Below are 23,888 nucleotides of genomic sequence, written 5' to 3'. Positions count from 1 at the left end.
TTTATTTATTTATTGAACCTTTTATTTAACAACAAATGGTGTTGATCCCAAGTAGAATGATAATCAGATGCAACTTAGCTGTTAGTCATGCTTTTCGTGGGAGAGAATGTTTTAGACGGCTCCAAAAATGGGTTTGTGAGAGTGTGTTCAAAAGACAAAGTACACACTTTGCTTCAAGCCCACTATGTCAATTAAGAACGTAGTACGGGCCTACCATAGTGAACAGCATGTAAGAAAAACAACAACTGACGTAGGTCAAGAATGCAGGAAGGGAAAACGAGAGGGCGTGTTTTAGAGGTTCAAAGATGGTATAAGCGAATGACTGTGCCTTTGATGTCTTCTGGCAACTAGACCTCAGACAGACCGACGTAGACAATCTGAGCACCACAGCCCTTTTAAATCTCTCCTTCGTCCTGGCCCCAGTAGTCTCTCCCCCTCCAGTGACAAGCACTTTAATATGACAAGGTTAAACACCTGAAGCAGTTCAGCAAAATGGCTGCTGCGGAGCAAGGGTTAGAGGTCAGGAGGGCAGCTTTTAACACTGTGCTTCTTGGCATTTCATTATGGCCGTTATGGACCTTTTATGGTCATGGGTCTAAGTGGTTTCACTTTTCATCTATGTGGGGAATATTTGATATTATAAAGTACACAAACACATATGTGCATATAATATAGAGATATTGAGCCATAACAACTATCAGAATTTCAATATTTGCTCTGTAGTAGATAATTTAGATGATTAGAACATTTTTGTAGTGTTTTTCCGGTAGTGCAAGACAGCAGATATCATTCCACCTGTTATTATAATTTTATTCACCATGGTTATATAACACAGTAGACACGATTGTATCGTGGTTTATCATTTATGTTGACCAAAGTGACATTTGATTCTTGAGTTCACAGTAACTTACCTTCCTGTTGCTTATCACACATACCATATAAGTGACAATGACATGACTACCATGCAGAAACCCTTTTGATATCAGTTTGACACGTTTCCTTGTCTCCTCGCCGGGCAACGATGTGTGTTATTCAATAGGCAGTAAGGACAGGCCGTGTGCTGTGGAGACTATTGTGTGGAACTTAACACTTGACGTAGCTGGGGCTTCTTGTCAGCAGCGGAACTTGATCCTGTTGGTTTGTTCCCAGTGAAGAGCTAAAATTAAGCAATAAGGCCTGAGGAGGTGTGGTATATGGCCAATATACCACAGCTATGGGCTGTTCTTGGATACAACCCTAAACCGTGGTACACTATATATACAAAACTATGTGGACACCTCTTCAAATTAGTGGATTCAGCTATTTCAGCCATACCCGTTGCTGACAGTTGTATAAAATAGAGCACACTACCATGCAATCTCCATAGACAAACATTGGCAGTAGAATGGCCTTACTGAAGAGCTCGTGACTTTCAATGTGGCACCGTCCGTCATAGGATGCCACCTTTCCAAAAAGTCAGTTCGTCAAATTCTGTCCTGCTTTAGCTGCCCCGGTCTGCCCCGGTAAGTGCTGCTATTGTGAAGTGGAAATGTCTAGGAGCAACAACGGCTCAGCCGTTATGTGGTAGGCTACACAAACTCACAGAACGGGACCGGCGAGTGCTGAAGCGCGTCTGACCTCAGTTGCAACACTCACTACCGAGTTCCAAACTGCCTCTGGAAGCAACGTCAGCACAAGAACTGTTCGTCGGGAGCTTCATGAAATGGGTTTCCATGGCCGAGCAGCCGCACACAAGCCATGCGCAATGCTAAGCGTTGGCTGGAGTAGTGTAAAGCTATTGGACTCTGGAGCAGTGGAAATGGGTTTGGCAAATGCCAGGAGAATGCTACCTGTCCGAATGCATAGTGCCAACTGTAAAGTTTGGTGGAGGAAGAATAATGGACTGGGGCTGTTTTTCATGGTTTGGGCTAGGCCCCTTATTTCTAGTGAAGGGAAATCTTAACGCTACACCATACAATTACATTCTAGATGATTCTGTGCTTCCAACAGTTTGGGGAAGGCCTTTTCCTGTTTCAGCACGAAAATGCCCCTGTGCACAAAGCGAGGTCCATACAGAAATGGTTTGTCGAGATCGGTGTGGAAGAACTTGACTGGCCTCAACTCCATCGAACACCTATGGGATGAATTGGAAAGCCGAATGTGAGCCAGGTCTAATCGCCCAACATCAGTGCCTGACCTCACTACTGCTCTTATGGCTGGATTTCAAGCAAGTCCCTGCAGCAATGTTCCAACATCTAGTGGAAAGCCTTCACAGAAGAGTGGAGTCTGTTATAGCAGCAAAGGGGGGACCAACTCCATATTAATGCCCATGACTTTGGAATGAAATGTTTGACGAGCAGGTGTCCACATACTTTATGTCATTTTGTGGATATTGGCCATATACCACAAACCCCTGAGGTGTCTTATTGCTAGAAACGTGTTACAAATGTAATTAGAACAGTAAACATACATTTTTTGTCATACCCATGGTATACGGTCTGATATACCACAGCTTTCAGCCAATCAGCACTCAGGGTTCGAACCACCCAGTTTATAAAAAGAGGGATTTGACCCTGGGGCAGGCAGTTAGTCTTCATATCACATTGACTCTAAACACACAGATAGTAATACTGCATATAGCTACAGTAAGAAAGATTAAAACATGTAGAAGATGTTAAAGAGTTGTCTTGCTAGGCCACTGCATACATCGGTCTTAAACACAGGAAGTGGGAATTTCCAACAGAACTTGATTTAGCATCATTTCACATACTATAGTTCTGGATGGCTTGATAGAACTTCATGTATTTGAGGAACATACATTTTTTTCTGGTGCTATCATCCATCCCCATAGCCAGCAGTCCTTGAGGTGAGACAGGTTGACTTGTCCTGTCCTTGTCGTCCAGACAGATGTCTTCCTCCATCTTCAAAGACCCCATCACCACAGACGCTTAAACCAACGCTTATGGAACCCCTACTGTGCCCTGTGGACCACAAAGGGGGGACGGTCACATTACCAGTAGCTCGCTAGGTAACCTCAGAAGGATAATCCCGTGGACCTGGTAAACCGGTCTTAACAGAGCCTACTGTCTTTACCTGGCAACCTCAAGCCGCGCGGTATTGTCTGTTGATTGGGTCTGCACGTGTTCCCTCAGTCCAAGTCCCCTGGGCCATTCATCGTTCTCCAGCTGGAGTGTGTTCATCTCCGTCTGTTGTCTCAACTGCTCTGTAACAAGGATACAAACAAGGGTGAATGAAAAATGGGGAAAGTTATGAAATACTGTGTGTTTTAGTGTACAGTATGCTCTGCTTGTGCTACCTAATACCAGTAGCTAAATACTGATATACTGATATAAACCGCTATAATGATATATAACGATTAGTTAAAAATGGTCTGTTGTCCTCTTTGCTTGCCTTCTCATTGTCCTGGAGGACTGGGATTCTTCACATGTATCTTGTAGGCTGCGTAGATGCCTCCTCGATGTCTATAAACAAACAGTTAACAGACATGCCACCCTTCCTGCTGGCGTGACCTCAGCTGAACCACTTTGCAACCTCAGAGTCACAGAGCCTGGATTGATTCTCAGTTTCTCAGACAGACACCCCACTGATCCAAGCCAGACACCCAGGCCACTACCTCTCCTCCTTATATTAAAACATACCAGCCGCCACTGGCACGGGGCTGGATTTAAGATTTACAGTGGAAAAAGTGTTGAGCTGGTGTGTCTGGAATGTGTGTTGGATCTGGAGTTTTGCGAGGAGTGTGAGAAAACAGAGTGTTGTAAATACTGAGGGTAGTCCCAGCCCCAGATGTGATGCAGGCATGGAGAGAGATGGCTGCTGCAACCCAACCCAGTGCTAATGGTATCCCAATGGCAGTCCATCACCCGCTCTCTCTCGCTTTCCAGCTCTTCCTCCTCTCTGTTTGGATTTACCGAGACAGACTTCTGACGCTCTGATTTATTACTTCTGATTCATAATTTGTCTTGATTTCACCTTTCGTTTGTATTTGTGGGGTTTATAAAGGCCCTATGATAACATGAAACAAATAACGTATTCGGAAAAATTCCAATTAATTTGCAATTCTCTGTAGCCTTATTTTACATCATTTAGGGTATTATCTCCCGGAAACAGGATTATCTATAGTGTGGCTATTCTATAATGCAATTAGTTATTTTATTATGGCTATTCAGTAGATTATAGATTTATTAGATTATGTGCATGCGTTTGTATATGCGCTTGTGTATTGTAGATGTTTTGCCTCTGCATGCCATTGTGCCTAACAGAATCCAGAAGGATATTCGGGTAGGATATAAGCTGCGGGCCTTTACGCAGCCAATCAATTACAAATGTAAGTCCGTCAGTGGGGAGGTGCGTTGCTTAAGCGCTCTCCTCCCTCTGTTTTCTGGCAACAATTACTCCAATGATGAATTCAAAGGTTTGGCCAAAAACCAGACGCACATGTTTTTTTCCCAGTCACGTCAGTCAGTTAGGTTTGTAGGCTAATTATAGGTCTATTTCCCCCTCTTTCTCTCGATGCAGGTGCTTGGTCGGGGGTCCTGCTGTTGGTAGAGAGCTCCGAACCGAATCCGTCATGTTGCTGTGCGTATAATTATGTCATGCTAGGTCTATTTGGTCCAGGCCGCATGAGTTAGTCGTTCATGAACAATGGAAGGTTGATTTATTCGACTTCAACAGGTTACATTATTCCTTTTGGTCATAAATCTCAATAATGTAAAGTTTGAATCATTGAATTAATTAATCCTAATATTCATTAATTTATTTTATTAATAATAGCTGGGTACGACTCCCTGATAAAATAAGGCTAAATCTTTTTATATATAACTGATTATTTGTATATATATATATATATATATATATATATATATATATATATATATATATATATATATATATATATATATATATATATATATATATATATATATAATACAAATAATCAATTTAATATAGCATATTTCTGAAAGCTAAAATTAGCCTTTGCGTGTTCTGTGTATTTGTTTCTGTCTGGTTATGACTGTTTCTTTTTGAGATTATTTTCTGCATTTATTATTTTATCTAATGTTTCGTGTTGTATAAATGTAGATTTGTATATTATGCCTACAAAATAATAACGCTGTATCAAATTAAAGGGCAATAATTGCACTACTGGAACTACAATAAATCCTGAAATTATGTTTACATGTCTTTTCATTTGAACACACATTTTACCTTAGTTTTGAGTGCACAAAAACTATGTGAATATGTGCTTGCGTTCATAATACACAAGTTCTACTAAAGTTATAGGCTACTATCCCACTGGGCACAGAAGTCAATTCAAAGTCTATTCCACGTTGGTTCAACATTTCATTGAAATTCCGTGGAAACAACGTTGATTCAACCAGTGTGTACCCAGTGTGATGTATACTTTATAGGAATACTTTTTATTAGTTGACCAATGTTTTCTTAAAACCATATATTTTCTAAAATAAATAAATAGATTGTTTCCCATAAGCTTGGGCCACTTTTTCTTATTAGCCAAATAATAGTCCTTTCAATTGATGTGTCCAATGAGTCATACTGTAGGTTGTAGTAACATGATATGAGTATGTTAAGTGTTACTTATAAATGGCTTAGGACTTTGAATGGCTCTGTAAGAGAGAAAGAACAATGCACACCAGAGGGATTCATTGTTCACAGCCCTCAAACAGCCTCAGAGGAAGGACCTTAGAGATAGATAGAGGATTCTAAGTCCCAAAAGCCAGTTTTTGCATGGGCAGCGCCATTGGAGACTTTCACCATTTTGAAGTAGTTAACTTGGTGTGACTTCCTATGGGTTAAGGAAGGATGACATAATAATTTTTAAAAAAATGTATTTTCACACACACTGGAAAGGCGTAGTGAAATGTGTTGTTTTTGTGCCTTGCTCAAGGACACATCAACACATTTTTCACCATGTCGGCTCACGTATTCAAACCAGCGACATTTCGCTTACTGGCCCAATGCTCTAAATGCTAGGCTACCTGCCAACCAACCAGGTAATCAGGAGGGATCAGCCAATGAAAACATTCCACAACTGCAGGTGGCAGTAAATCGCCAACCTTGGCTTTATAACTGTTCAGACAACACACTATGGGTAGCAGTATGCACCCTTTCAGTTTGTTTATTAACTCATTGAAGTAGTAGAAGAAGAAAATGGACTACTTAAAAAATGGAGATGGTCTTAATGGCGCTGCCCATGCTCTCAGAGACACCATAATGGGACATATACATACAAATGTCTATGGGAAGGACCCATCAGAAACAACATGGATGCACTGCTGGAATGACAGTGATGGGCTAAGCACACAGACATTAGTGTTGTTCTCAGTCAAGTGGTGCCAGAAGGAGAGATTATGGCATTCATCCTCTGTGGCATTAACTCTTCTTCTGTTTTGTTTTCTTTCCTTGGGCGAGAACATGAAAGGAAAATAGCAAATCCACCTGTCTACAGTGGTATGTGCACTGTAACATGTACTGTACAGTATGTCAAATAGTCCAGTTCTGTGATAGACGTTCTGATATCCCTGCCTCAAGTATAACTACAAAAACACAATATTACCTGTTCAAATTAAATCAAATATTTTACATAGATTTTCTATAATTGCAAATTTATTTTGGGTGCCATTTAACCATATGAGAATATACAAAAACTCAAAAGCTTTTATTTTCCACAATTAATTAGCATTTTAACATCATGTGGAAAACGGATACAGGTGACGCGGATAATCTCAATTTTCTTTGTTGCTCTGATCGGATCCCATGCGTCCATGACGTTCTGTCAGGGGCAGTGGAGTGTCAGTCACTCTAACACCAACTAGGCCTCAGTCCTCTAACAGAGCCCTGCTTGTAAAACATGACGTGCCCACGGGGGAGATCAGAGCATTGCATGAGAACGCGCACTTGATTTTGTAAATGGGCACTGCTGTCACTATGTATCAGTGCAGCGTGATGGACGAAACGGACTGACACACACACCCATGCCCGTGCGCACCATGTGGGCTAGGAAGACGCCAGTGAGTCTGGGCCTTGCTCAGGAGTATTGTTATTAAAATGTTCCATTGCGTGTATTAAGACAGCCACAGCGAGGACACGTTCCAGTGCTATGACTGCAGGGCTCGCCTTTGTTCTTCTCCCCTAATGCAGACATAATTACAAGCCTTAAAGAGCGTCTACCTTTCCTTTTCTCTCTCTCACACGTCCGCCCTACACCCTGGCCCTCACCCTGCCAGATTACGACAGACATTCAGATCAGGGTTTAGCCATTGATTGAGCAACTACGTGCCTTATAATCAGCGAGGTACATGTCCATAGGCCTTTATTTTCTGTTTCTGTTCATTGGGCCTATTGATTCATTCATGTGTCAAGCTGTCAGTTTCATGTGCAGGAGTTCCATATTGGTTGTTCTCCTGTTTAGAGAATCCAGAGTCTAGGAGTAACACATAGTCTAGAAGTAGCACATAGTCTAGGAGTAGCACATGCTCATCTACCTAATGTGTACTGATCCCACAGTCTATCATTGTCTAGCTATTGTTTTAGTCGCAGGAAAACTCTTGCACTATTTTAATTAACAGATTGAACAGATACTGTAGATAATTTGTCATGTTATTGCTCCATTTTAGTGATGCCACAGGTCATTCTCAGGTCAATTCACCAAGGTTTCCTATTCGGAGGCCTTGTGTGGAGCTATAGCAGTGCTCGGTAACAAAGCCCCATGAATTTCAGCTTTGCTGTAATTTTTCTGACTTTAATTTTTCTATTATTTAATTTGTGACTTTGTTCAGGCTGTTTGGCTGAAGGCTGTGTGAGAAGGAAAGGAGGAGACAAAGTCATTCCAGCCCTACCCCAGTGGTGGTGTACTCTACTCCAAGTAGGCCTAGGGAGGGATAGCACTGGGTAAGACATGGCCTAAATGAATGGGTCGTACACCAGCTTCACACTATATTTTACCAACACCCTTTGTTAACATTTTCACTATAATTAAGTTCAGGTACAGGTCAAATTTAAACTTTTAGTTTTGCTGTAATGAAAAAATATATACACCTCTCATCAACAGGGATTTTTAAAAGAACATTGATGAAGCATGTGTTGAAATTTTAACATTGTAAATCTCTCTCGGACAAGGTTACTTTTGTCAATATATTTGTCTGTATTTACCCCCCCAAAAAGTATATGCTAATTAGCCACTAATGTGGCTATCATACATAACTACAGTACACACGTCTGTCGCAAGCTTCACGTCAATCACCAGGGCCATGATGATCTGGACGAAATTACAGAATAGAGGCAACGGTAAGGATCTCAGGATTAACCTTCTAATGTTAGCTACATTTGTTCATGAATAAATGGGCTAATTTTGTTTAATTTGACAATTCTGTGAACTGTCTTGGGCAAGTTTAGAAATGTACACAATACCTGTGTACAGTCGTTCCCAAACTGTGGTGCGAGGGGTCGGCAGGGGGGCCTTGGGGAACTCAGTCCGGCTTTAAACTCGCTCTTGAAAGTTGTAATAGTAGAATGCACAAGGTGCAATTTCGAAATTGGGTAGTGCATCGTCAGTTCATTGCATACCTTAAAGAGCTATTTATAACTTGTCAGAAATGTCTAAATCAACTAGCCCATGTCAGCTAACGTTTTTTATTTTTATTTTTGCCCATAGATATTGTTGTCATTTTTTAGTCACTCAAATATCACATGAATACACATTAGACATGGCAATATGTATAGAATTGCAAGAAAATGTACTTTAAAACTGCAACATTTCCTTTGTACTCGATGACAAAATGTGTTGAACTGCAAGATATAAGCTTTAAACCTGAAAGAAAAACTGAACAATTTGTGTCATGAACAGTGCTTGACCCCCTAGAATTAGGGGTTAAATGAATTGGTATTCACACATTTGTTTTTGAGGTAGAATTGCTGTCATGTTATTGATTCCACATTACAAACCTTATTTGCTCCTTCTCTCTTCCAGTGTGCCGAGTCTTATCACCTCTCAACTAGGTAAGCTGTTTCAACCTGGAACACTATTCTCCTGCTTTGGTCTGTTTCAGTCATTGCAAGAAGTCCTGAAGATCAGAAGTGTGTGAACTCTAACACATGACTTAAATAATCAACTTAATGAATCACAATGATAGGCTATGATTTGTTATCAGGTATGAGATGAGCTGGAACAAAAGCTTAAACACACTCTTGACATTCAGATCTGGATCTAGGGGAGTAGTAGATTGTATTGACATACAATGCATGCTCCACTCTCAAGTTGAAATTGAACTTGTTCAAGGTGGTGGCTGCTAAGAAGAAGGGAGCAACAGGCCAGAAGACTGCAGCCAAGGCAGCACTGGTCCACACCTTCTCTGTCTGCCGGGTCAGTGAGTAGTATTGATTGGCACTGTATGTGCCTTTAGACTATTGTACTGGCCTGTGTGGTACAGTCTTTCATATGTGTAGTAGTTTGTCACATTGTATTGCTTATCGTATTAATTGTGTCAACTTTAAATGTAATCTAAGCCACAGGTTGATCATGTCCTCCATTGACCTTTATAGATGCAGACCCCAAAGATATTCAAGCAGCATTTTGAGAGCAAGCATCCCAAGTCTCCAATGGTCGTTTTACTGGTTGATGTGCAGACCTACAGCTTCGGTAAGACTCATTCGCACACAGTATAGTGTAAACCACCATGATGTCAGCAAAATGCTGTCCTCACTGTTTAAATTGTATTGTGTATGTCTCAATGCTCTGATCATCATCGTCTTTGATGTTGTGATTCACAGACACACGATGACCACGATTTGAATGCTGCAACTGAGACGGAATGACGTCGAGGGACACACGCTGAGACCCTGAGTATGACTGGACATGGGAGGGCCAGATATTTGTGACAACAATCTAAAATGGGTGCAGATGCACACCATAACCCTATTTTATGTTTATGTTATGGCCAACCACCCCTTTAGCTACCCCTTATTCCACACCAGGGGCGCAACTTTCACTGGAGACGGGGGGCTGGGGGGACATCCCCCCTCCACACACACACAATTCTGAAATTGCATTTTGCCCCCAGTTTTAGAATTGGGATGGGATACAAAATGTATGTGCTACACATCTTATCTCTAAAGCCACCCTACCCTCATCCATTTTCCATATGCTATGTTTCCTTCAGTTGTTCTTCTCCTGATTTGATAACATCTAATCTCAGTTACACGCTTTTAAGTGTTGTGGTGTGCTGTTTTTGCTACCTTTTTTCCCACCTGTGTAGTGCTGTCCTCCTGCTTATTCTGGGGTTCAGACTGTATGCAGCGGTAAATGTGCTGCTTATAATTGGCAGCGGCAACATGGACCTAAATTGACAAGAAGGGTGTTGATATAGCTGCATATAGGCATGGCATCATTGTTTAAAATCTGCTAAGTGTGCATTTCTGTTTCCCATTCTTCTGGAGTTGACCCAGTATTTTGTATTAAACCTACCTTAACACATCCAGTTGATTGTCCACTTGTAACTCACACAACAAAAATCAAGATATGCTGTTTTACATGTGTTATTTGTGCTGGTCTAATTAATGTAAAAAAAAGCAGAAGAATCTGTGCTCTCTTAGATAGTCGGCTAATAATAGTTAATATGACGCTCTTCGATGTCACAGGTTTGTGGCATTGACGAAGAAATTGTTTCATCTTTACTTCACGTCAGATGTTTACATGTTAATGTATATTAGATTTGAAAATAAAAGAGAGCCACACACTCTAGGAGCTCAGATGCAAAAATGTCATTACCAACGTTTCGACAGCCAAGCTGTCTTCATCAGGGTGTATCATCTTCATCAGGGTATTAGATTTAAAATATTTATTTTAAACAATGCACTTGTTGGAGTTCATGTGTTTGATGTGATTGATGGATGACGAGATAAATTCTTGTCAAATAAATATTCTTATTAATTTATGAATAAGGAGACATTCTTCAATGAGTTCATTTCTGGCTTTGAATCTGCAGCAGAACAAGTTGCTGATTAAATTGGTTTAATACAGCAATGCATTCTGACACCATGAATTGAAATATATTTCACCTCTTTCCTATATTTGGCAGAAATGGTATAGGATTATATATTAGACCTCCACTAGCTGAAGGAGAAGAGAATCTGATAAAATAAGGGCATGTTGCTAATATCATCTATGTAGGTAGCTAGCTAGCTTCTTTGCAGAAAACTAGACTATTCATTGTAAATATCTGACTGATACAGGTATTCTGTACAAGACATAAAACCAAATAGATAAATAAGCCAACAAATATGAGTTAAATTAAATTAAATATGGAACAGTACATTAAAATTTTAAAAATATATTTAGTTTTGGATCAAGGCAACTAGTAGCTAGCTAGCTGACAGCAAATGTGTCATGTGGGAGCTTGCAAGGATTTGTAGTCTTCCATGATGTCTACTTTGATGCTAATTAGCATTTTCGAGGTTGAGAGCAAATAGAGCTGACTATATTGATAAAGTTCACCTTGCCCGGGAAAGCCTACACAAAACACAGACCTTGTTTGAAGTGGTTCTAAAATTACCTATAGGAAAAATGAATGGTGACAAAACGATTGGAACCATCTCCATGTTTGACTGCTAGATTGTATGAGTATGACAACAACACTGTGGTACTCTATTAGTCTATGTCATGTTTGGTAATATGTTAGATATGTTGTGTATGTTTGCTATAGCAATGTTGTGATCACACAAAAATGTTTACAGACAGACATCATTATTTTATTCCTTAATATAGTATTGGGGCCAAGCAAAGAAAAAATACAACAAATCATGTATGTCTACTTAGATCATTATTTTATTTTTTAATTGCGTGACAATAGGCTACTTAAAGAATCTGGAAATGTTGAGAATAAAGTAGGAAAGTTATATAGAGAAAGTCAGAATTTCCCAAATAAAGTCAAAATTGTGAGAATAAAGTCGGTTATATTTCAAGATTCCAGTAGGAAATGTTGGTTAATTGCTTACATCCCTGGCTGCATTATATGACCTGGCTCTAGTAAGAAGGAAATCGTTGCTCTTTCTGTTTACTATGGGCACGCAATTCCTCCAAAGGGGGCAGCAGACAGCCCTCTCTTTAACAGGTTAATATAGTATTGGGGCCAAGCAAAGAAAAAATACAACAAATCATGTATGTCTACTTAGATAATTATTTTATTTTTTAATTGCGTGACAATAGGCTACTTAAAGAATCTGGAAATGTTGAGAATAAAGTAGGAAAGTTATATAGAGAAAGTCAGAATTTCCCAAATAAAGTCAAAATTGTGAGAATAAAGTCGGTTATATTTCAAGATTCCAGTAGGAAATGTTGGTTAATTGCTTACATCCCTGGCTGCATTATATGACCTGGCTCTAGTAAGAAGGAAATCGTTGCTCTTTTAACACAAAATAACCATATTATTATAAGTATTAGGATGAAGATGTTATGCTGCAGATTGGGTCTTTTCAGGAGGGGCCACACAGACTTGGATGACGTTTTGGCGTTTGTGCAAAGTGAAATCAACACTAAAGTACGAAATACATATTAGGAACTTAATCACTCCTACTCTTCAGACCTCACCCCTCCCCTAGTCAAGTATTAGACCTGCGCTAGTCAAGTATCACTACTCCTTTTCAACCATCACCCCTCCCTTAGTCAAGTACAACATTGTAATGGGGTTAGCCCAGATCCAGGAAGTGAAGTGGTTGTGTTTACATGTGGCGAGTTGAGTGCCAATGACATCCATATTAAATAACAACAGTGTCATTGAAATGAATGTAATCATAGCTAATTATGACGATGACCATTCATAATTACCAGCTACATTTTCCCAGTCTTGTACCTCCACGTGTTGTTGTTATTGTTGTTGTCGGCTCTTATGTTGTTATTGTTGTTGTCGACTCTTAGCATGCATTTGGCCAATGGAGAAGCTCATTATTGTGAATAAATTAGTGCAAGGGTGGGCGGTGAGAAGGATAACTGACGCTTGATGAGAGCAGGCATGATAACTGACCAATGCAGAAGTGAGGTTTGAAGAGTAGTGGTGACGCTTGACTAGTGCAGGATAATGCTTGACTAAGTGAGGGGGTGAGGTCTGAAGGGAAGGAACGACCGAATCCTAACATGTATCCCATACATCTCTGCATTGTGCTCGGTCAAGCTGTCGCATGGCATTATGGATGAGAAAAATATCCTGCTGTACGCTACTAAAAATCTAAAAAGTTTTTGACTTTGTTCTCGAAATATTATTTCTACTTCATTCTCGGAATTGAATTTCGATTTTATTCTGGAAATATTGCGACTTTCTACTGGAAATGTAGTAACTTTCGAAATGTAATTTGGACTTTATTTTCAGAAATGAATAAAGGAGACACCCTTTATTTTGGAAGTATTTTGAGTTTTTGAAATACTACAGTGCAAAACCCCTCAAAAAAGTCGAAGTACCACACAGCACGTTTTTTTTCCTTCTCTTCACCTGGCACTTAAAGGCTCCTCTTCCATACCAATAACTTATGAAAGTAATTCCATAATAATGTCAACATTATACAAAATAACCTATAAGCTTATTTCCAATGGATTTCAGTGTTGGCTCAGTAAAGGGTAGGATAATCTTGGCACTTGATAAAAGGGTGCAAAACGTATCCTTAATGACACGCGTTGCCTCTCATTAACAGCGTTAACAACGGTTAACAGTGGTTAGCAGCGAGTGGGCCTTTACCTTGTAGGCAACATAGGCCTACAGAGCCAAACGGTTTTTATGATGGTTAATATCTAGGCCTAATGATGAAATTTGTGCATGCATCACGGTGCTGTCAAGTTGCGAGCTTTGCTGTGAGAGATGACAGAGGGACGTTCTGTGATATTTTATTCTTCCGCCAACATGATGCTATCATGCTGACAACATTATGAATAGGAGGACAAAACATAGCCTATAGGTAAATCTAGCCTATGGATAGTAGGTAACTAGGCGATTTTCAATGTCACCTTGATGTGCATGAAAGGCTTTGCTAATACATAAGTTGGTTTTCAAACTTTAACTGGCGCCACGGTGAGAATTCCAGCGGACTGACATATTCAAAGAGCTGTCAAACTGCTGAGATGGGATTAAGAAGATGGTTTGCCTAGGGGGCAGGTAAATTCACCAGGATCAGATATTTATATCGTTCATTCGATTGAGTTTGAATTGGTCGTTCTTATTGGAATGATATCCTTTAAAAAAAACAGGTATTGGCCTCTTAGGATAACATTTCCATGACTGAATATTATAGTTATAACGTTTATTATTAGGGGTTATTTATAGCCAACTGTTGGTTATAATTTCGTAAAATACAGGATAACGAACCATACTCTGAAATATGGTTGATAACGCATGTGCCATTTTATATTATTAAGATCAACAATGCACCTGCCATGTTTTCATTAACATGTTATAACTGTCTATACTTTTTTTTAAATGGCCCATGGTTTAGGTTTATAATTTGACTGCCAGAAAGTTTTTTAAATGTAATGTCTATAGCCTACATGGAAAATGCCAATTCCCATTGCAGGCCTGTAATGTCAAAATAAAAATAAACAAATAGCCTATATCTGCATCTACTCGAATGAGAGTAAAATATAAATATCCCTAGGCCTATACTACTCGTTGTTTTTTGGTGTTTTTGGTGTTGCAGTTTGCGGGCTTTACGCCTATTGGCAACAAGTGACCCCTCAAACCCAAAATCCATGCTTGTCTCAGGGCCCGCATGCACCAACTTCATTAGGTGTCCATTTTCCATTATACTTCTAAAACGTTGTGCTGTTTATGCATTGGACAGTTTTGGAAGCCTAATCTAAACCAATCGTATACCAAAGAATGGCTAATTACACATAATTTTACATAGGAGGTAACCTAATTGATTTGCAAAACATATATTATTGCAAACCATTTTTCATTAAAACTATGCGATTAATGAATAGCATTTCCACTTTGAGTTTACATGGAACGGACCTTTTACGGTAAAAATTGTTCTAAATGCCAATTAGGCTATATTTAAATTATTCATTAAATATAATTCTGAACTTTCTGTTTAAAATAAGTTGTTTATTATGTTATGTAAATCAAGCCACGCACAGTGCATAAAATATTGTTTATCAAATCGTTTAAGTGACATTACATCCGTAGCTGAAGGAGTGCATTCAAAAACATATGTTAATGACCTTAATGAGTTTTTCCCGCATGCTCGAGTGACATCGTAGGTGCTCCAGACCAATCAGAGCGCGCGCTGATGGAAGGTAGTGGGTTTGAGGCACACCGGGTCTACATGCAGGAGGTGTCTGGAGAATATTGTGAGGTGTAACCTACAAATGATGTGAAGAAGGATTGCCTTTTATTTCGTTTTTATTTCGTTTCACAGAGCCCTGGATATACATTTTCTTCGTTTGGAATACATTTTTAATACAGTCAATGTTATTGACTTGATGTTGGATCCAGTTAAACTTTTCTTCGCTATCCGACATTGCTCAATGCATTCCTCTTTAGACCGACGGTTTTATGGACTTCTGTATTAGCTAATGATGTCTATGGGTTTCATGCCTGATCGTTTGAATGCTTCAGACCCCTCCAAATCCGCATTTTTAGAGTTTGGGTACGAGCACCCTGCGCACCAGCAGCATTCCCAAGGAATCTCTCACATCTACCCCGTTAATGGCTTACATTCTGCCGGACATTCTCAACACGGTAGTCCCTTCTCTCCCAGCGGGTCCTCTTATGGCCGCTCCCTGGGCTACGCCTACCCCAGCGCGGTGAACAGTCATCCCCCAAGTGCCTACATGCCCTACCAGCACAACAATCACAGTTTGGCGCACTCCAGATTAGAGGAGACAGGTACGTGTAACATCAATATCTGCTTGTTCGTCATATGCCTATAACATGTTTTGTCTACAACGCAAGTGTGCAAATGCTGCGCGTGCAATTTTCCGGTTAACGGTAAAAGGAGTATGGAACCGTTTATTTAAAATGTATTGATATTGTAGGCTGCATATTTTCAGACAATTCTTTGTAGGCTACGGTAGGCCTATAGCCTATAGCCTACCCCAGATGTAGGTCCTACGTACATTATAAAGCTGTGAGTCTGTACATATTTGAAGTTGACAAAAATGGCAGACTGTCCTAATCAAAGTTGGGTTAAAAGGCAATACATTTAAAAAGCTATTTACAGTCAGTGTTACGGTAATCAACATGTTTTCGAAATTTAAATGCATTTCAGGCATTTGGGGTTGTCTTTAGGCCTACTACTAATGATCCATAATGAACACAGATGGTGTCATTCATTTTATTGACCATAATTTTCTGCGGGTTAGCCCGATTATGCATGAGTAGCCTAGCTCAGAAACAGACGTTCGTTTTTACTTACATTATTAGTCCAGTTTAACAAAACAATTCCCGAAAAAAATAACCCTTTAATCTATGCCCAGCACTATGGGGTTGGTCTTTATTTTAACACTTAAAAACAATTTATTCTATGTCAGTGGCCTTTGTAGTTTATATTTGTATTGCCTGTATATTGTTAAACGCTGGCGTTTTCATTAAATAGCCTATCTGACATTTGGGCATGCAGCCAGAATTTCAGGCCTGAATTTCTGTGTTGATAGAAATTGTGTGCAGCGAATAGGCTTAGAACAAAATATAACAATATATTACATTCAATCTATTCTGAAACCACATAGGTTTCCTGATGTGCAGGTGGGCCTTTATATCTTACCCAGAGATAGGCCTTATCATGAAGTTGTTTGTAAGGCTATAGGCAATGGGTTTGGCTAGGCCTACATTTGAAATGGACCATTTCAGACTAGACTAGCCTATATAAACAAACATCTGAGTCCCTAGGATATAAATATGTCTTCCTCATTATATGTTTGAAATATAGCCTATATCTAATTGTATGATTATACGAGTTGGCTTTCTGTCGCAGTCGAAAGGAAGTTCAAGCGTGCGATAACAACTCTCCTGTAAATTGTTTCTTCTGCGCTGATGTAAAGTGGAAAGTTGTAAATCAAAGTGAGTAGGCTACGACAGACTAGGTCCTACTAGGCTACTCTTCAGTGCAGCTCGACTGAAATGTTCTTTTCTATCCACAGACCATGAGAAGTCTACAGTGATTGAGAATGGGGAAATTCGCCTGAATGGTAAAGGAAAGAAAATACGCAAACCTCGGACCATCTACTCCAGTCTGCAGCTACAGGCGCTCCACCAGAGGTTTCAGCAGACACAATACCTGGCCTTACCCGAGCGCGCGGATTTGGCGGCAAAATTAGGGCTGACCCAAACACAGGTGGGCTAAATTAAACGCCGTAGTCAACATCAAGAGTAGGACATTTGCTTTTAAAACGATATCTTATTTCAGTAGGCTAATTACCAAATTAGAATACATTTGTTTTGCAGTGTTCTATTTCCAGGCCATCGTGGAAATTCAGGCCTTGTGCTTTTATTTATTTTTTATTTAACCTTTATTTAATATGGAAAGTCAGTTAAGAACAAATTCGTATTTACAATAACATCCTGCCAAAAGGCAAAAGACCTCCTGCGGGGACAGGGGCTGGGATAAAAAAAAAACTAATAAAAAAAAACATAAATATAGGACAGAACAATACTACATAAAGAGATAGCATGGTAGCAACACAACATGGTAGCAGCACAAAACATGGTACAAACATTATTGGGCACAGGCAACAGCACAATGGGCAAGAAGGTAGAGACAACAATACATCACGCAAAGCAGCCACAACTGTCGCTAGCTGCAGCGAACTGAAAAGAGGAGCGACCCAGGGATATGTGTACTTTGGGGACCTTTAACAGAATGTCACTGGCAGAACGGGTGTTGTATGTTGAGGATGAGAACTGCAGTAGATATATCAGATGGGGGGAGTGAGGCCTAAGAGGGTTTTATAAATAAGCATAAACCAGTGAGTCTTGCGACGGGTATACCGAGATGACAAGTTTACAGAGGAGTATAGAGTGCAGTGATGTGTCCTATAAGGAGCATTGGTGACAAATCTGATGGCCGAATGGCAAAGAACATCTAGCCCCTCGAGAGCACCCTTACCTGCTGATCTATAAATTATGGCTTCAGCCTAATCTACATTTTATTAAGTAGGCCTAACAAACCAGATGGTTTTTAACAATTAAAGTGCAGTGCCGACAAGCTATAGGTACCAAACAGCTTATAAATAGTTTTTAAATAAAACATGTATTTGTTTAACTTTTTCCTTATTAATTTCAATCTTGGAATATCCATTGTTCAAATTTGCTTCAAATAAAATCAAAGATCTAAAACCCTCACATACTTTAACTAATGTTGCGAGGCTAGACTATACGTACATTTGTGCACATATTCAATTAATATCCTTGTTGACAGAAGTGACAGAGAATGAAATATTATGCAAAGCTGTCTAAAATCATTATGACAAAATGTTTCAGAAATGTTGACATTAAACCTTACAGACAGGTTAACTTTTGAAAATGTAACACTCATACTTCCACAAGTTCATGTTTGTGGTTGATTGAAGAAAAACACAAAACAACCTTTCCCCTTGGTTGAATGGGGATGGGGGTTAAGATGGATCACGGATCCGTGGGTATTATTGCAGCTTTCTCCACTGCAAGACCAAATTAAACGGCTAATTGGAGAGCTTTGCTGCGTCAATCTCTTAATGCAGCTTTATTCTCTACACATATTCCTAGTCTTATATTACCATTGTGGCTAAAACCTTCCATGAGAGCTGTCTGTGGCTTTTAGCAAATATAACTCAAATTGCAATATTGCGTCTACAAATTGGTCTCATAGAGTGTCAGCACGACATAAATACATTTTGCCACTCTAAAGTATAGGCCTGTGTGTTGCCTTTCTAAACAACAGTGTCTCGCAATGTTTTTCTACAATTACATTTAACATTTACATTTAAGTCATTTAGCAGACGCTCTTATCCAGAGCGACTTACAAATTGGTGCATTCACCTTATGACATCCACCAATATTTTCTTTAAACTAATGTTAAAACACACTTACATACATTTCCGCAGAAATGCATATACAGTAGTACAATGAGGGCAGTGGGCACATACACACACGGACATTTGTTGTCATTATTCATTTATGTCAGGTGAAATTATGACATCTAAGGAGGAAGTCATGGCAACCATTTCCCTTGGATCGGTAAACATAATGGAAGGCACATAAAACAGGTGGTGAGCATAATGTTTTCCGTCCAACATCTCACCATGCACATCTGTCTCTTATGGAATCAATCTTCAAGCCTTAAAACATTGTTTTGCTCAATATATTTTATAGGCCAATCTTCTCTTCCAGATCTAAATCAATAGCGTTTATATGTAAAAAAAAAAAAAAGATAGGCAATCCCAGGTTGGCTGAATTAAGCTGTCATTCAAAATCTCTGAAACACACCATCCTATCTGGGTCTGATTTGGATTTGTGTCCTGGTGCCATGTTTGCGAATGGTTTGACCACCTCGGGCTCTGTGGCTTTTATTAATATTTTATACAGTCGTAAAATCGATCAAAATTGCATGTTGTTCTGACTCAGCACAATAAATAGAAATGCAACTGACGTCCCTCCTTTTTACAGCGCTGTATTAAAGCTCTTCAGTGGCTTTTTTAAATTTACTATATTTTTAGCATGGGATTGTTGTTGTCAGACTCATCCATCATTGGCCTCATAAAATGTTGAACAATGGGGGTGCTAGCATTTAATGAACTAGTGAAGTGTCGCTCATCCATTTAGCTGAATTGCAAAATGTGTTCAAATTATAAGACGTTTCAAGAACGAACGCCATCTTGAAACAGGGCCATTTTCCTTTCAAGTAATTATGGACCAAATGTCAATGTAATTTCGAAGTGATAAAATTTGAATATAAATATAACAAGTGCCCTTCAAATGAAAATACTTTCTATTGTGAAGAGAATTGTTTAATGATTGCGTTGGTGGTGGCAGTGGAGTGTGATAGCGTAGGCTGTAAAGTGCGGCTTCCCCCTTCATATTTTATTTTTTCTCATTTTAGGTGAAAATATGGTTTCAAAACAAGCGCTCGAAATATAAGAAAATAATGAAGCACGGCAGCGGACTGGAGGGTGAACATCTCCACAGTACGTCATCTATCTCTCCCTGTTCACCCGGCATGCCCCAACTTTGGGAGGTGTCAATGGCAAACAAAGGGACCCCTATGCACCCCAACAATTACATGAACAATTTTGGTCACTGGTACCCAAACCATCACCAGGATCCTATGTGCAGACCTCAAATGTTATGAGCGAACCATCTTAACACATTGCGCGGTGCTGTAAAACACCACACACACAGCCATTTAGAACATTTTAAAGGCCTAAAGGCCTATAGGCTGCCTATACCCAAACGCAAACGTGTTTCGTCTATCAAGTTTGAATTGTGTGTATACGTGTGTTAAATGGAAATTGTATTTTTTTTTCTTTTATTGCAGTGTATGTTTTTGGATGAAGATTTGTTATGTAGGCCTATGGTTATTTCGTATGTGTCCACTTTACGCACTGTTCTTTAGATTGGAACGGCTTTGGTGAGAATTGTGCTGGCAGGTGCGTATGATTTGATTCCAGCAGGGTACATGTACCTGAATATGTGTGTCGACTGGTTATGACCGTTTTATTGATGTGATTAACAGGAGTGCCCCAGTCCACGTTTGGATTGCTAGTCTCAGCAATTATGAACTCATTATGCATAATAAATGTCAGATTTGTTTGATAAAAACTGTATTGATTCACCGCGTCAATTTTTCTGAAGGTGTCAATAGTTTTTGATCATTTTAATGTGCTTTGTGTGACATATATAGCCTGTTTGCAATACACCTCAAATTAAATTATGTATGGTGAAAATCTTATAATGCAAACCTATGAAAATATGTAATTTAATCAAATGCACGAGTATAATCACTACGATATTACAGTTATTATAAAACCGCAGGCCAAAGTGGATTAATAGCATACTGTACTAAATAGTTTACTTCTGCCGTGACATAGTCTTGGCAACGCCGTGACCAGGAGTTGAACTGAGGTTGCTGTGGTCACAAAGCAAAGTACTAACCACTCATATACGATCACCGCGTACGTCCGTACGTCTGCAGGAGATAGTGGGATTTTAACTCCAGCCTGCAGTGACGTGGACAAACATGTAAAATAACAGCAGCTGTTCGAGTCAAGTTGGAATGATTCTGTCTTGATATTCTATCGAAAATCTACTCTTTGCATAGTAGCATATCTTTCTTAACACTATAGAACCCAAAATGTCTTCATTTGGTAGAGTATTCGAAATACATTATGATTACACTCGTGGTTAGGCCCATAGGCCTAACGATATAAGGGCTAGACTTCTTTCAGATTAGTTACGCCTACAATATTGGAAGCCATATTCAATATTGGAAGCCAAGTTCAGTACAATGTATTATGTTCGATTTTTATTTTATTGACATTATGAATATGACAAGAGTCGTGAATTGCACATTGACTATCAACAATTCGAATATCAAATATTCGTTTTTAAACGTCATAAATTCATAATTGTGTTTCTTATTAATGTAGATTATGCTTGTTTTGCTTGCACGGAATTTAAAATGCGAGCCCCTCTCGTTACAATTAAGGAGGTCAAAGCTTTACTGTGAGAACATCTGGATGAGTGTGAAATCGTCAGTGCTTCGTTGAATGGACACACCTATTAAGGTAATTTCGACAGTGCTTGTTGAAGAAAGCTTTCATTCGTGCGGGATAATTACCAGCTATTCAAAGTCTACAAAATAGCTCTCTTCATAAGTGGAAGAAAGGACGAAAGTCCACGACGAGAAATAGGCCTTGTCCTAGAGTGGGGACATGGAACATTTACCGCCATTGGTACGAGACAGGTGTTCGGCTATACCAGCAGGACCGTGCTAACATGTCACATTAGATGTTTTCTTAATTGATTATGAATAGTAATTAGCCGACATAGTCATGACACCAGTAAATACAACTTTTCCAATAAGGTGAGGACATTTTCACGTAGCCTACGAGAAAATAGACAATTGAAGCATGTTGATTCAATTACAATGGAGAGGGAATCTTTTTCTGCATATTTTTGTTTACACCGTGAAATTATAAGAGAACCCTTCCCGTTTTGCAAGGGACGTACAAGGATATGAGGTGTTCCTCACTTTTTCCCCCTCACTTTTTGCCCTGTTTGCCTTTTTGTATAACAAAACAAGACGTATTGAGTGGACGGGAGCAGGCATTGCCACATTTCTAACGGAAGTTTCCCCCTCTGCCTCTCTCTGGTTAAATCCAGGAAGAAAACTGTCTTTGTCATAATAAAATGATAAAATAGTGCATCATTCTATCACGAAGCAGTGGCTGATTAATAGTACATTGTACTGATTTGTACATTCTGGCGTTTAAACTGTTTAAACATCGGGAACAAGCTATTTATATTGATTCAAACAGTATCCACTGGAGCGAACTGATGTTAATTCAGTATGGTGCAGATTGCGTCGTGGTGAGCTTGATTAATGATATCGAATGCATACGTTTTGGAAGCATATAAGTATTTTCTTATTTTTCACTCATCACCTCTTGTTTTCAGGGTCTTGTCAAAAATAACTTCAGTTATGTAAAATCCATCATGAACATTTTAATTTAATTGTAGCGTAAAAATGTAAGATTACTTGAATTAATAATGGCATTCAGGGTTGTTTTTATTCTAACAATATCATATGGTGGTTGTTTTTCAGCGTTTTTTTGTTGTTGATAGGTATAAGATAAAATAGCTTGTCGAGTCTCTTTGAATGTGATGTCATTTTGGGGCCAAGGCAACGATGACCTTCTGTGACCTTGTTCAGTTCACAGAACACGGCATACTTGAATCATCCTTTAAAGGTTATATGTAAATTAACAATATTGCTCAATTATTAATACAACATTTGATTAAATACAACACGATTTGTTTGCAGATATTTTTATGAATACCTTTTGAATAACTTTTGTTTTTAGTCTTAAACTTCATTTTCTAATTTTAGCACTATTGGAATCCCATGCTTGATTATAGTTCGTTTTGAACAAACAATATGGAAATATAGAAATATAATAACACAGGATGAAACACTGACTTGCTGTTAATATCCTCAAACTCATACCACCACTGCCTCAGCGATTATTATAGACATAGACTTACCTTTCACAGGAGTCTCCCGATGCCATACAGTAGAAAAAGGGGGAAAAACAAATAGCCTTATGTTCCCCCTCCTGCAACAAGAGGAAGAGAACTAGTGTGTTTCATTTAAATTTCCTCGCCCTGCATTCTTTCTTTATATACACCCCACTTTCCCTTTATCCGTGTGCCCTGGGTAGAAGAAGAGGAGGCAAGTGTTGCTGAATGAAGTGACGGGGCACCAGACAAAATTATAGGCAATTTCACATCTCAAGATTAGAATAATGGGTGCTCAAATTGGACAGACAGAGTAGGGCCTTTCAAACAGGGCAATTATCAGGCAGATTCAAGGGAGACTCAAAAGACTGTTCATGCGAATGACATTGTAGGTTATACAGAAGGGGAAGGGAGAGTGGGAGATGGGTAATGATATGGATAAAATAAGTTATAATGGATCAAAGGCCTGGCTGGCTTATCAGGATCGGAGGTTGCACTGTAAACGCCAGTGTGCTGTCATTACTCAAAACTTTTTATGATACCCCTTGCACTTATATCTGAGTACAGTTACATAAACTTTTTTTTTTACTCAAACCATAGTCACTGTGACCCTGTAGGAGGTCCAGATTTGACTTGTATCAGCTTGAACATGTTAAGTAACGCCCCCCACCAAGC

General features: G+C 39.3%; 1 protein-coding gene and 1 long non-coding RNA gene across 2 annotated transcripts; one reads left to right on the top strand and one right to left on the bottom strand.

Moving 5' to 3' along the window:
• Window positions 1-623: 623 nt before the first annotated feature.
• LOC118366380 (uncharacterized) lies at window positions 624-23,422 on the bottom strand. Its single transcript, XR_004821938.2, has 3 exons — window positions 23,241-23,422; window positions 3,073-3,202; window positions 624-2,960 (listed from the first exon to the last, which is right to left on the bottom strand). It is a non-coding gene; the product is annotated as an uncharacterized LOC118366380 (long non-coding RNA).
• On the top strand, window positions 15,297-20,800 carry LOC118366374 (homeobox protein Dlx4b-like). Its single transcript, XM_035748997.2, has 3 exons — window positions 15,297-15,887; window positions 17,141-17,334; window positions 20,077-20,800. The coding sequence occupies exons 1-3, from the start codon at window positions 15,575-15,577 to the stop codon at window positions 20,323-20,325; spliced, it is 756 nt and encodes a 251-aa protein (XP_035604890.1). The 5' UTR covers window positions 15,297-15,574; the 3' UTR covers window positions 20,326-20,800.
• Window positions 23,423-23,888: the final 466 nt, after the last annotated feature.

This window comes from Oncorhynchus keta, chromosome 3 (genome assembly GCF_023373465.1).
Source record: "Oncorhynchus keta strain PuntledgeMale-10-30-2019 chromosome 3, Oket_V2, whole genome shotgun sequence".
NCBI lineage: Eukaryota > Metazoa > Chordata > Actinopteri > Salmoniformes > Salmonidae > Oncorhynchus > Oncorhynchus keta.
The sequence above is the reverse complement of the archived record's forward strand: the minus strand, read 5'-3'. Positions and strand labels throughout refer to the sequence as shown.

What these genes read in the sequence shown, in the direction of transcription:
- LOC118366374 (XM_035748997.2), top strand. Translation starts at nt 15,575, where the DNA reads ATGATGTCTATGGGTTTCATGCCTGATCGTTTGAATGCTTCAGACCCC. An exon ending in CTCCAGATTAGAGGAGACAG is followed by an intron (nt 15,888 to 17,140) that starts GTACGTGTAACA and finishes TTCTATCCACAG; the next exon opens with ACCATGAGAAGTCTACAGTG. An exon ending in TAGGGCTGACCCAAACACAG is followed by an intron (nt 17,335 to 20,076) that starts GTGGGCTAAATT and finishes TTCTCATTTTAG; the next exon opens with GTGAAAATATGGTTTCAAAA.